The sequence below is a fragment of the Mastigoproctus giganteus genome, chromosome 11, assembly GCF_048544385.1.
Source record: "Mastigoproctus giganteus isolate SK-2022 chromosome 11, ASM4854438v1, whole genome shotgun sequence".
NCBI classification, from domain to species: Eukaryota; Metazoa; Arthropoda; class Arachnida; order Uropygi; family Thelyphonidae; genus Mastigoproctus; species Mastigoproctus giganteus.
The window spans coordinates 69,164,123-69,178,065 of NC_143585.1; the positions used below are offsets into that span (position 1 = coordinate 69,164,123).

General features: G+C 37.2%; 1 protein-coding gene across 4 annotated transcripts in view; it reads right to left on the bottom strand.

Moving 5' to 3' along the window:
• The window catches only part of LOC150078095 (teneurin-m-like), a 287,032-nt gene that overhangs the window by 24,209 nt on the left and 248,880 nt on the right, over positions 1-13,943 (bottom strand). For 3 of the 4 annotated variants that reach the window (XM_090384887.1, XM_090384889.1, XM_090384886.1), the window contains 4 exons: positions 7,758-7,898; positions 7,370-7,619; positions 4,547-4,782; positions 2,584-2,741 (listed from right to left, as the gene is read on the bottom strand). In XM_090384887.1, the coding sequence (XP_090241013.1) occupies positions 2,584-2,741; positions 4,547-4,782; positions 7,370-7,619; positions 7,758-7,898 (785 nt within the window). The remainder of the gene's footprint in view (positions 1-2,583; positions 2,742-4,546; positions 4,783-7,369; positions 7,620-7,757; positions 7,899-13,943) is intronic. The other variant, XM_090384888.1, reaches the window with a different exon arrangement.

The following is a 13,943-nucleotide window of genomic DNA, read 5'->3' on the forward strand; positions in this document are numbered from 1 at the left end:
GTCGGCATCCAAACTCGTAGGACTTTCTTTTCAATCCAAACCGTGGTTCAAATCCCATCTAAAACCATACTTTAAAAGGACACAAAAATGCCACAGGCAGTTGAAGAAGTACGGAACTTCATCAACATACATAAAGTATAAAAAGAGCAGAGCACTGTTTCAGCTCAAAAAAATTCAGGCGTACAAAAATTATTTAATGTTCAGGCTCAAGCATAATAAAAGAGCACTTTCTTCAAAAACAAGAGCTACCTCGCAGCATGACCAGGATTTGGAATGGATAAAAATCAATATGGAAACATGCAATTTTGACATCTGCACTGAAGATATGCAAAACAGATTTAAAGAATTCAATTCTTATAAATGCAAATAGTGTGCAACACGAAATGCTTCCTAGTCAAGCCCTGCTAATCAACCAACTTGTAAACAAGAATACAGTTCAGAAAATTATTAACCAATTACGAATTGATAGTAGTGAAGGCCCTGACGGCATCCCTAGTTTTATTATTAAAATGTCCAGTGCATTCATCATTGATTCTTTGGTTCATATTATTTCCAGGTGCATTTCCCAGCCATTCCTTCCACGGCTATGGAAGACTTTTAGAATTACCCTGATTCCAAAACAGGCTACTAGTAATAACCATATAAGCTATCGTCAGTAATCGCTAAAATTATTGATAAGATCATGCTGCCATATCTTCAGGATGCGATCTTCGCTAATGCACCTGTCAACATGCATTTTGGTCCTAGAGGTCGCTCCACAACAACAAGCCTAGCTGACACCTATCTACAGTACAGCCTAAATCACAGAAATCATCTTCCTCACTAATAGCGATAATATTCTCGTCACAACCACAACAGGCATTCCTCAAGGAGGTTTTCTCTCCAACACTATATTTTCAGCATCTCTATAACCACTTCTACAAGAAAATCCAAATCTGCTTTATTTCCAAATCCTGTGATGACATTTCCAAGGTTAGCCATGATGCGAATTTACAGATGTGCAGAATCATCAAGTATCTGAAGAATCTCAATCTGACTATAAATGCAAACAAATCTGCTCAAATAACTTATTCCTTACAAAAACAACCAAACCACATAGAAATTAAAATTGCAGACGTTTCAATTCCAAATGTATATGCTCACAGAGACCTAGGAGTTGTTTTTGACAAAAATCTTTCCTTTAATTCTCACTGTGTATATGTTGCTAAAAAAAATCAAAGAGCAAAATGGCTAATCAAGCAAGAAACAGCAGCGATTCAAGATAGAAAAGCAGTCATAAACCATGTTCAGAGATGCATTTTTCCCATTCTGTGTTATGCGTCCGAAATCTGGTCTGGTGCTCCTCAAGTTACCGTCAAGAAATTCCTTGCCCTAGAGTACTGGGTTCTTAGATGACTGAATAGTAAACTTCGTTTTCCCCATACAATATCCAGAAAACAGCTTTATAAAAACAAAGCCTCTGCAACAGATGATCAACGAGTCTGGAGTGATGCTTCTTGCAAAGTTAATTACCTCTGAAACCGATTCACCAAACTCAGCTAACATAATAGCTCCCACCAGCAGAGAAAATTCAAGGAACCAACAACAATTCAAATCCAAACTCTCTAGACTAAAACAAATGGACAAGATGTTCCCCGATGCATCCCTTCACCACATAAATTATCACATCATTGATTATAAGAGGTTGCTCAACTCTGAAAGCCTACAGGAGTCTCATTTCCAATCAAATTATGAGAAATACAAACAGCTGCCTGCCTGCCACCCAGTAACTACATTCGAGAGCCAAATGCGATGTTCTGCAATATATATTTTTGATCATTATTTAATTAAATTTTAACTGCTAATAATTTAAGATTCTTAAAGAGTCATCAGTTAGCTACATAAACATACTGATCTTTCGCTATAAATTATCAAGACGATTCGGCAAAGTTTCAATTTTCATTACAGATTTTATCCTTACACAATGCTTCTGTTCAACAGTAGATACCGTTGCTAATGGCCTATGTAGCATCACCTGCTCTGGTTATGAAACCTCATTCAGCTACTAATTATAATTTAAACTACCCTCAGATGTCCAAATATTATGTCCGGTTGACTAATTTTCGGAATTCCACCACTTCTCGCTGCGTGAACCCATACGGGGATAATTATTAGAAGGGCTTCAGTGATCAGATGACAACTGATCAAATCCACCACCTATGCGCGTGCCTTCTGACTCTCTCACAATGAAAGTGCCGTTTTCATTGTTATAGTAATGTTACAGATAATCCAAATGCTCCCTATTATAAGTATCCGTATGTGGCTTAGTCACACACCAGATAATTGCCATTGCCATTCGTAGGTTCCATTGATATATATTCCGATGACCCAGACAGGAGTTCAACCATACTCTTGTAGAATATGATGAACGTGCTCCATTTATCAAAGCAAAGTACTTTAAGAGTACTGATTCTCAAGGAATAAATTTGATCTCTGCGCGCTAAATTACAATCCTTAGTGCCTTGATCTCCTAATTTAGTAAAATAACGAGGAAGATATTTTAAAGTTTTTATATTAAAAGTAAATAATGGCAGGGCCACTTACCTCTTCTCTTTTCAGGGTTCCGGAGCACGGGATTGGTCTCCACTGGCGCTTGTGATGGTGGTCACCAATCAACGTGTGGATCACTCCCCGACTGTCAACCATTCGTATGTTTGAGCCATCGGCAAAATATAATGTATTGTCCACTGCTACAGCCATTCCTGTATAAGCATCACCATAAAAACAACTTTAATGTATTTAATAATAAAGTCAAGAGTCATAAAGATATTTTGGGTTAAATATAAATACGTACAGGTAGAGAAACTCTTACGAATTTAATGTTGGATGCACAACCCCTTTTCTACGGAATTGCTGGTCTTCGGAAAAGCCTTCCTCTTGATAAGTACAGACTTTTCTATTGTCCGCCGTGATTCTTTTTTACCGTTATCCCATAAGAGACGAAGCAATATCGTTAGGAACTTAGACATTTTAGAACTACATTTCAAAGTAGAATTCGAATTCCATTACAGCAGCGTTGAAAAGCCCTGTGGATGAAACTCCACAATAATCCTGCTTCCTTCCTTCCTGCCTGCTGTATCACCCATCTTCTGCTGCTGCTTCTATATTTTGAATATTTACTTGCAGAATAGCCTCGGAAGGTTCCCAAGTACACCTCACTTCACCGTATAATTTAACTGCAATACACCACTGAACACGGAAACGTTTGGGAAAGCGATACGACCTCCGGAACCACCCCTGCACGCAACTTTCGAGCATTTTTCCCTTTCAGGCTTGAAGCATTTTCCATTCACAAATTGCCAAGGCGGAGATGGAAACTGGATACAGACTTTTGTGCAGGATTTTCTGTGAGGCGAGAGTTAAATTCTAGGTGGAGAATACTTAGATGCAAAATGAGATTATTCTGTTTGGATATATTTTTCCCGTTTCGTTTTATAATTTCACGAGAACAGATCGGCAATCATTGCAGTTATGTTAAAGATACGAGCGCACGCATGTATCCACGTGTTCCTCCAAAAATATCCAGACGTTCTTTAAGGCGTTTAAGTGTGTGTTAAGCGCCAAAGCAACCGAGACTATCAGGCATCAGTAACAGCGTGTATTCTTCGCTCCACTTCGGTCTCCACTGTCCATTGTTTGATGGAGAAAAGACCCGGGATTTGGAGAGTAAAACATCTTCCAAGATATTCAGCAGTACTGTGTTGAAGGTAATCTAAGGGATGAAAAACCGGAGTTTTCGGTTCGGTGGAAATCTATGCAAACCTTTCTCGAGATAGATTAACTCAGCCATGTTTAGGAAGAATTCTAGAAACACTCAAACACGCCCCCAGCTGTGTATTTATAAATCAATAATTGCATTATAAGTAATTTCTGCGTAGGAAAACGTACGAATAACATTAAACAGCTATTAATTATTGTTGTGTTATTATTGGACCCTTACGACAACGGTCCCAGAAACTGAAATATGCAAAGGGATTTTTAAATTCTCATCTCCTTCCTGATTATCATTTCTGAAGGATGCAGAGTTCCAAACATTATCACGATTAATAACACTAAGGAGTACTGAGTAATCTTAATTAATAATTGTGTTCGATTCATCGCATTTAATTAATGATTGTGCCACACGACCAACAGCCAGAAATGCCAGCATTGGAGAGACACAATCTATTCTCTGTTTTATAAAAGCGTCCTGGCGGATTACACAACAACCGAAGTTACTCCGCTGAAATCATTTCATTAATATGTTACTTAACAAATTTATTAACAACCACGCTTGATGTATGCACTGGGGAAAGATAGGACAATTCTAAAGAGAACAATCTCGGGAAGTATACAAATCAAATGTGTAGAATTGATCCAAACCATTTTTAAAATAGGGATGAAAAGTATTAAATGTTTTACTGTTAGAAAGATTAACCATAAAAATCAAAGTATCAAATTACCAGAATTTTTGAAGTAAAGAATGTCAGCAACTATTGAAAATTAAGTATAAAATTTTTCATTATACCTTTTGGATATGCTATTCGTGCCTCTAGAGCTGGTTTGCCATCCCCGCAATTATCCTTATCTCTTGGCAAACATCTTTCTCCACTACCAACTACTACATCGAAATTCGAGTCAGGATCTTCTACTTTATCCAGAGAATGTATTCTTAGGATCTGATGTCTCTCAGGGTCGGAAATATAAAGATGACCATCAGTAGGACTAAGTGTGACGTGATACTGGGTAGCCATTTCAGTGGTTCTGAAATTTAAAGAAAATCTAAATTATATGATGTAAGAAATCAGAATTTTTAAGTGTGGATTAATGGCTAAAGATCTATACCTGTTTTGAAGAGCTTTGAATTGATTTTACTCGATCTTAAATGTTCCATAACCTATATTTATGATACTGTGCCAGAGGTACTGACATATTAAACAGTTCACCTGATATACTTGCAGGAACTAGTGATCCTAATAAATTGGTCTCTGAGTATATATACACAAAATAAACAAACATTGTTGGATAAAGAGGGCATTCAATGCAAATTTAGAATTTTTACTGTTTAAGGAGGACTACAGTTTTAGAAAAAAAATCATATTTACGTTTTGAAAAGATTAAAAGCTATCGTTCAGCCAGAAGGATAAAAAAAAAGGATTTTTAATGATAACATCAGATCAGGACTGTGAAAAGGACAGAATAAGGCCATCCAATTTAGCGTTGAGATGCCAATATCAGCAAGATGTATGGTCTGGAGTGTGATGTTCAAGATTAATGATCATCGTATAGAGTCAACACAGGATGATTAATATACGTTGGTATTAACATCATACCACAGTTCCGTCGTTCTGTCTATTCCTGTAAGGAGTCAATGTGTGCCATAACATATATATAGCTTCCAAGAACAATTGTTGGTGATATAAATGAAAACCTATCGCGCAACTGTTCATTAAGTCTCATGCTATTTTATTTATACAAAAAAGTTAATATGTGCAGAATAAAGAGTGCTTTTAGTAGAAGGAGATGAAGACTAACTTTAACTCTCAGTAACGCTCCATCATGTAGCGAATTAACTTTTCTAAATACTCCGGGATAAATAGAAAAGGAAGAGTTTACGAATTGCCCCTTCAAATGTCGCTACTTGGCATGACAGTCTTGTAATGCAGAGCAACAGTCTCAATTGGTGTTGCCCTGCATTATTGCTGTGTGCTGCAGTGAAGCGATCTCTTAAGGGTAGGTGTTTTCACGGACTAATAGAAATAGCAATGCATTTCTAAATCGAGCATTTTAATTCTGTAGAAAAGAAAAGAGTTGTTAACCAAGCATATTTTAATAACATTTAAATGCCAGATGACCAAACAATATGGTACACCTTGTAAATAGAATCATAAAAACAAAAATGTAAAACTAAAATTACATAATTGATGATGTGTTAGATACGCGTGTTGTAGCGTGTTTAATTTGCAGAACTGCATAATTAGGAGCTTACAGAGACACACACGAAGTTACCAAAATTATTACACCGCATATTACACTTTTATCATAAAGCACTTAGGCTACATTAGTGCTGCGATGTTCTCCTTTTGTTTCGGGGATAATGAGGGAAGAATTTTTAAAGGAGCCCTGTTAATTACAGAAATGAAGGCAAAAATAGCTCGTACGTTTCAGAAAATTTGCATGTAGTTAGATAAAAGACGCCTTTGGTAACTCCAGCTGTGATGTAATTATAAATTCCGGTCCCCCCCACGTCGCGTCAACTCTCATCACGTGCGATTAAACTACCTTTTCCCATTGAACAATGTTACTGGGTGACATTTCTTTCCTGTTAGTCCTCACGAAGCCATTTTTGGCAACTTAAGGGGACGTCAGTTCTTGTATGCTCTTTTGGCTTGTGTGCTGAAGTCCCATTAGCGTTAGTTGTACAGAAACCACAGCTATGGAATGTTTAACACATTAAGCCGAGGACAATGATTGTTTTGCAGAATGGAAAATTAAACGCGCGGTTTCATTTTCGTAAATTGCTAGTATTCACGAATTAAAGTAGATTTCTCTGCCCCTGTTTCATAAAATTTTCAGGCAAATGGTGCGATTTTAATATGAATACAATGGCATCTGAGCTATAACCAGCTTCCTTCTAATGGCTCCCCCTACCAACATTTCTTTTTTATTTCGTCATTGATGCAACAGCAATTAACAACGCGTGCTACTTTTGCGTGTTTTAAAGCAGGCTGCGTAAATATGATCTAGTCTTCGAAGCCTCTTTCATACCTCTCTCTTCTACAGCGCACCAAATGCGATTTTCTCTCTTTTTTTGAAGAAAACGACAAAGACCGAAATGGACTTCGATGCGAAATGGCTGTTTTGTAGTGGACGTATAATTTACGTCCACTATAAAAGAAATAATCAATATCTTCGAGTATATGTACCCTCTATTCTAAATGTCCAAGACGACCTTACTGCGTCTAACAAATCCTCCATGAATTAAAGAATTTAATCGAAAAATAATGACAATAGAAAAAACCCAATAGCTTCTTGGAAAATAAAAATAGATCATGCCCATTTATATCTTTCAGAGCAACACAATACACCGAGTACTAGTAATTCAACCGGAGAGCATAATATAACTTGTCTAATGACAAAAACTAAAGCGAAGAAATAAATTGCCACTATAAAAAGTGGTATTGTAACCGAGATAAACAGTATAACACAAAAACCCATTACTTTGGTTTCTGTGTCATTTTGATATAATGACATTTGACGTTTGAGTATGGCAAGAAAAACTCTTCTTAGCGATCCTGACGTTAGGGTATATAATGATACTAATTTTACCTTTCTTTGGATAGGTTATTACCTCATCCTAAACACGGTGTACACTTGACCGCTAGGTGTCACTCGTCTGACAAGGTTAAAATCTCCAACGTAGATGCTACCATCCGGACCGCTTGTCAGTGCCACAGGAGCTAATAGCTTGCTGTCTCTTGCCATTCCGTTGCATTCGGGGCACAACAGAGGGCGCTGTTGACCTGTTCCCATTAAAACTGAAATCACCCGGGGTTGTTGTTGGAAGTAAACCGTTGTGCCATCTCCTTTTTGTAACACTCCTAAGAGTTAGAAAATAAATTTTAAAAAAGCTGAACAGATTTCATAATTCAATATAAAATATTTATTAAGAAATGTATTAAGAAACAGTCTCAGACATTATTATGTTGTTAAGATCATTTTATGGGAAAACAACGAACCTTCGTGGAAGTTGTATCTGTGATGGATGTCCAGATTCCAGCCTCCTAACTCAGACGTATCCATATCGTATCCTTTCAGGATAGTAGAGTAAGCTATCCAGATTGTTCGCTTGCAGTTCATGTAATCGTATCCTACGAAAACTACAATTTAAAGATCTATTAAATAAATCAGTACTGATTAATCAATATGTATATTTTCATCAATATATGCATTAACATTCATTTTTCATAAAATATGGGCCCTTCGTAATGCGTTTGAAAATGGACAAGAAGAGGCAGAGAGGAAGAGGTGGAAAGATCAGATTAGAGAAGATGTGGAAACAAAAGGAACTGAGTGGGAGAGAACGATAAAATACAAGATCTGGGAAGGCAGAAAAAGATGGAAGGCTTTGACCACCTGACCCAACCTTAGAACAGTGATGAAGATGAAGAGATGGGTGCTTCTTAAAGATGTTAGAGAAAAGCATATTACTTATTTCATGCTTTTATTTAGGTGCATATTTCTCTATAATTTTAAAGTAACAGCATCTGTTTCAACTTTCCTATAACTGCTGTCATCATATCAGAAATCGGCTTCCTTTGAACAAAATTTTCTCAACAATTCATCCCAAAAAAAAAGCCTTTTTCCAAAGAATCGTTGTGAATTTAATTACTCATCACCTACCCAAGCTAAAATGGGTCGAGATCGCCTACTATATCTATGACAAGTCACTTTTATCCTTATTGCAAGCGACAGCAGTGTGTGGGTGGAGATTAATAACTGCCAGTTAAGAATAGGAAACACAATGATGGCTAGCAGAAAACTGACACAAGCCAATTAACGAGCAGTTAATTAATTTGTAACGAAAGTACTGAACTCTAAAAGATTACTGTCAACATATGCGATACTCAAGTCCACTGTTTACATAAGTAATTGCTTAAACGCACCGAAATCCTTACAGCAGGGGGATAGAAGGGGGTATTATATTACCACTGTTTACAAGGTAAACTCTAACTTGGATTCACTTCTTTGCCTCGTAAGTTATGATGTAAGATGTCACTTCATCGCTCTTGTCTGAGTATGGCGTTCGCTGCAATTATCCGTTAACTTATTCGAGGGAAGAACTAGCTTAAAAACGCTGTTAATGAGTCCTAATTATGTAAGTCAAGATAAGGTTTCTTATTCTCTAACGTATTTGTTCAAATGAATAAGCAACGCAACGATCTCTATTTAGTGGATAAATTTTCCTGTTACTGAACCAAGCGGAAATGACAAATTAAGTCAAAGCGAAAACCCATTTTCTTCGGGTCATATGTTGCAAAATATGTCGCTACAACCAAAGTATTGAAGTACCTGGCACAGATGAAATTTCTCTCGTGTTTGTGGATATGTATTACCTTTAATCCTGGGCAATACCATTCATCTTCTGTCTAGATTTGCTTTCAACAGTCTTGTTCATTTTCATGGCAAAGTTCTGCCGTTGTGAGTTGAAAGTAATTGCTAGAGTTGTTTATTTCCAGTGGGTACAATGAATGTCACTCAGTCCCATTGGAGAGCAGGAAGTACCAGAGTTCTAGTTTGTATAAATGAAGTGAACCATATCTTCAAAGCTGCCAAAACTTAATAACTTCCTTGGTAATAAATAGCTAAATAGGGTTTATGCAATGTACATTTGATGGTTGTAATCAGTTGATCTTTATTCATTCAATCGGATGTGGATAACTCTTGTTAAAAGCGACACATAACGGGATGATGGAGACGTGATGTTCATTGAAATGAATATGAACAAAAGCAGGTTTGATTTGTTTATATTTTGAGGTTGGGATATTGCCAATATCCTTAAAATTTTAAGTCTCTTATCGTATAGTTCACTATTAATTTATCTTTCTTTTTTTCGTATAACTTTATCACTTCGACACATTCTCAACTAATCTTAAAAGACATTAAAATAATCGTAACAAACAAAGGAATGAGCAAAGTACAGTAAAACATTATAACTTAACAGAAATCACTTCGATCAGAAAGAAATCAAAAATCGTAGTTGCAGAATTGATTGCAATTTTTATGGTACCATGAAAGTTTATGCAAGATTTTCCAAGATTAAGTTGGCAAGGAAACTAACGACTTACATTGCTTTTCTGGGCCAATAATGCTGTTTTATTGCTCGTGAAATGTCTTTGCTACGCCATAGGACTAACACACCAAAGAGAAGCGTTTCTAGGTGGCTTGTGGCAATTGTATACGGACTCTGTGTACGAGGAAGCATATAAAAGTGGAAGAAAACTGAAATAAAATAGTTTAGGATCATAACAGGAAATAAAAATGAAATGTTAAAATGATATAAGGGAGTGTATCTTCAGCCGGTATTATATTTATTCCGAATTAGCCAATTAATGGTCCTCTGAGAGCTTTTTGATAACTGTCCAAGTTTTCGGAAACTATCCAGGAGGAGTTGAATGGCCTCAAACATTCCGTAAAAAGAGAACATTCTATTCGCTTAACGACTCTTGCAGCTGTACGTTGAGATAGTTCTTGCTGTTTAACCAGGGACATTAGAGCAAGCCGAATTGCAGGTAACTCAGTGACAATGAGACTAGCCATGCTCGTGAGTATTATGAAAGAATTCGCATTCAAACAGGAGCGTATTTGGAAATTTATAAAAGAAAAATATAAATCGAAGATACCGCATCAACTACGGAAATGAAAACATGTATACAGTACACAATTAGGATAAAAAATAAAGGAATCTCTATTAAGCAACATAATTCTGTCACTAATATACAAAAAAGCATCAGGACACAAATAAGTAAATGCATTTTCTGATGTTGTAAATGGTAGTACGCAGAAAAGGATGCTCTGGAGCAACGAATCTCAATATATGCTGTTTTAGTATTATAATTAGTATTAGCATTTGTAAATAATGCAAGGAAGCAAGCGTTTAGTCAGTTAAATGAACTGGCCCACTGATCAACAAGGACTACTTGAAAAGGACACTGTACTTGCAAGGGTTGTATGACTAAATGATGCAAGTTAGCGGACTTCAGTTGGATTTTCAAAAAACAAAGAAAAAATGGGAAAAATTCTCAATTACTCACACTCTCCTCATCATCGCCAAAAAGTGATGATCTACTTCTGTTCTGAACGTTACCAAACTCTTCGCCTCGGTCACCATGGCAGGCAATTTATTCCGTTGATAAACAACCCGTTGCCCGAAAGTGAACCTAATAAGAACCGGCCTTCTGTTATTTCCCAAATTTTGTATTTGTGCCCTCATTCTTCTTTCATATGACACTGAAAATATATCTACCTCGTTAATTTTTCTGTTCATTCCCTTCAGGACTTCATCTACCTCTATCAAGTTCTCTATAAGATGTCCAATTGCCAAATTTTGGAGTTCGCACTACAGTTGTTCATATGGGCACCGATTAGCACACGTAAAAAATCTGGTTGCCTTCCTTCCAACCCTTTCTAAAAGCTCTAGTTCTAAAAGTCTTTGTTCAAGTGCGGTCTCCAGATTTGAAAACACTATTTTAAATGCGGTCTCAATTTAGTCTTATACAAAGGAACAGTGACATCATTTTTCCCACTACTTTATACTTCATGGTAAATTTCACATCTGATTGTTTTAAACCTCTAAGTCTTTCTTGTTCCGAACCACTTGTAAATCCAACCCCCCCCCCCCCTCGGGCTTATATGCAGTTCCTGAATTTCTGTGCCCAAATGCAAAACCTTACATTTAGAAGCATTAAGCTTCACTTGCCATTTTATTCAGATCATTTGGGCAGCTTCTCTAAGTCATTCAAAATAGCCTGTTTCTGGTCATCAACCACTCTTAATACATTTCATTTATCAATAAACTTAGACAACTTCCTCTGCACTACCTTGCATACACATATCATTAAGGAAGATTAAAAACAGGAGTATTTCCAATACTGGTCCACTCCCAGGAATGTCCAGTTATGTCTACTCTGTCTGCTATTTTAGCCATTAGCCCCAGTTTTCCCTGAAAGAGCCTTTTTCAGGGAACTGTATGAAAACTTTACGGAAGACAAGATAAATAATGTCAATGTTGTTTCTTGCATCCAACTGTTTTATGACTTCAACCCAACAATTAACTAGATTGGTTAATTGTTTAATTGGCTGATTGGTTAATTGGCTGATTGGTTAATTGGCTATTCCTATCGAGATGGTCACCAATGATGACCATATCGATAGGAATAGCCATTTCCTCTTACTAAGCTGCAAGGTGGGGGACATGTTGTATGAAGTAATGAAATTTTTGGATATGGTGTACACAGCAAGAATATCCGTAGCTCCTGACAACGTGGCCCCAATAATGCTCCACATACACACTGCTGGACTCTCTGCATTCAGTATCTTTCAGAAAAAACAGGCGGCGAGATTACACTCTAGCTGATCCGGGTGTCTCCTAGAGAGTTATCAATAGGTTCGGTCCGGTGGACTGTCTAGCGGCGGACCTGCCAACGCCGTTTTAGATTCATTGCGTCGGGTCTGGTGGTCTAAAGGTTCTATTATCCATGGCGTACAGTTGGAGATTGCTGGATAGTACCGTTATTGGTTTTGGTGGTTCCAGTGCATGTGAAACAGCAGCTGAGGAAATATTCAGTTGAACTGTGATTTTTGAAGTTTATAGTTGTGCCATCCAGACTATTGAATATTATTGTTGTTTTATTATATATATATATATATATATATATATTATTTTTTTATTATTATTTTTTTTCCCCTGCTGGTTCCCTGGTATGGGCAACCCGGGGCGCGGGATTGCTGGCACTCACTGGTATTGCACTACCTCCAGTGGGTGCGGGATTTCAAGTGCGAATAGCGCTACAGTAAAATCAGACTCAGGTAATTTAACATACTTTTTAAGGACTGCTTTGTAAAGACTATATATTCCCAAGTTCTCAAGGTAGATTTGGGCTTATGCCTGGGAGCTACCCTGAATAAGAACACACTTGCACACACACACACACGAGAGTTTAATGTTTGTCAGAGCATATAATTATATGTAAATATATCTTGTATACAAATCATGTATATACTTTTATGTACATAATGTTGAGACTATATTGTGTGTAATTAATAAATGAATGAATGAAAAAAATGAACACCGTTTTAGGGCTGTACCCTCGAAATGTAAGAAAGACTGAATTTCTCCATGATGCTCATCATAACCTCAAAATACGTCAGTCATAGATCAGACATCCGGCATGATGGAAAAGATGGGCGGTGCTGGAGCTTTTCTCTGGGGGCTAACATGGGTTTCATACTTCAAGCCTCCAATAAGCAAAGTGGTGACACTACCGGTTGATGAGAGTCATCTACCACCTAGTATTGTCTGATAACACAGACGGGTAGTATTCCTTTGTGTAGCTTGGACGCCACACCTTGAACCCTGCTTTCGTTGGTCATATCTGGATAGTCACCTCCAGTATATCAAGTACACGCGAGGGTTATACTCAAGATTACTAACAGTACCGCCATCGTGAAGGTGCAAGCAAAGGATTTAGTTGTCGCAGAACGATCGGACTTCATCGAAATTTAAGGCAGGGACTCAGTTCCATCACACGGTATGCCGTGTGAAGGAACTGAAAGTAGTTAGAACAAAAAACCAAGAGACGGTTTTTCGTTAAAAGGGAGTTTGGAAGAGCACCGAACGCCTTGTGATAGTATGAGTAATATTATGCTGCAATAATTGCACATCTTCTTTGAAGAAGAAACTAGTTGCAAAATCTCTATGGCATATTAATTCTTCTTCCGTCAGGCAAGATATATTTTGTAATTTTAAGATAAATATTACAATTGTTTCAATGACACATCTGCAATCACAAAAGAACAATCGTTCTTGCATTTAAATTTCGTTATCATTTCAAGAAATTTTGTTGATCTCGAGCTTCCCTTCACCACATTCCTCTTTCCTGCTGCCACAAACAGCTTCAACTTCTCGAATATCCACCATCAGTTTCTTAAATGCTGATTGCCGGCTAGCATCCACTGAAATAAAGAGAACTCAGTTCACACATCAATCCTTATAAAATCCAGCCTATCTTATTTCTCTTAAAAAGGAGTCTACTCCCATGCTCATCTTCAATAACAGCTTATGGTCACACATTAAATTCCACTTCTTCCAAACCAGTCAGAACAAGTTAATCATCCAACATCCATGTATGGTTCAGCTTTGATCC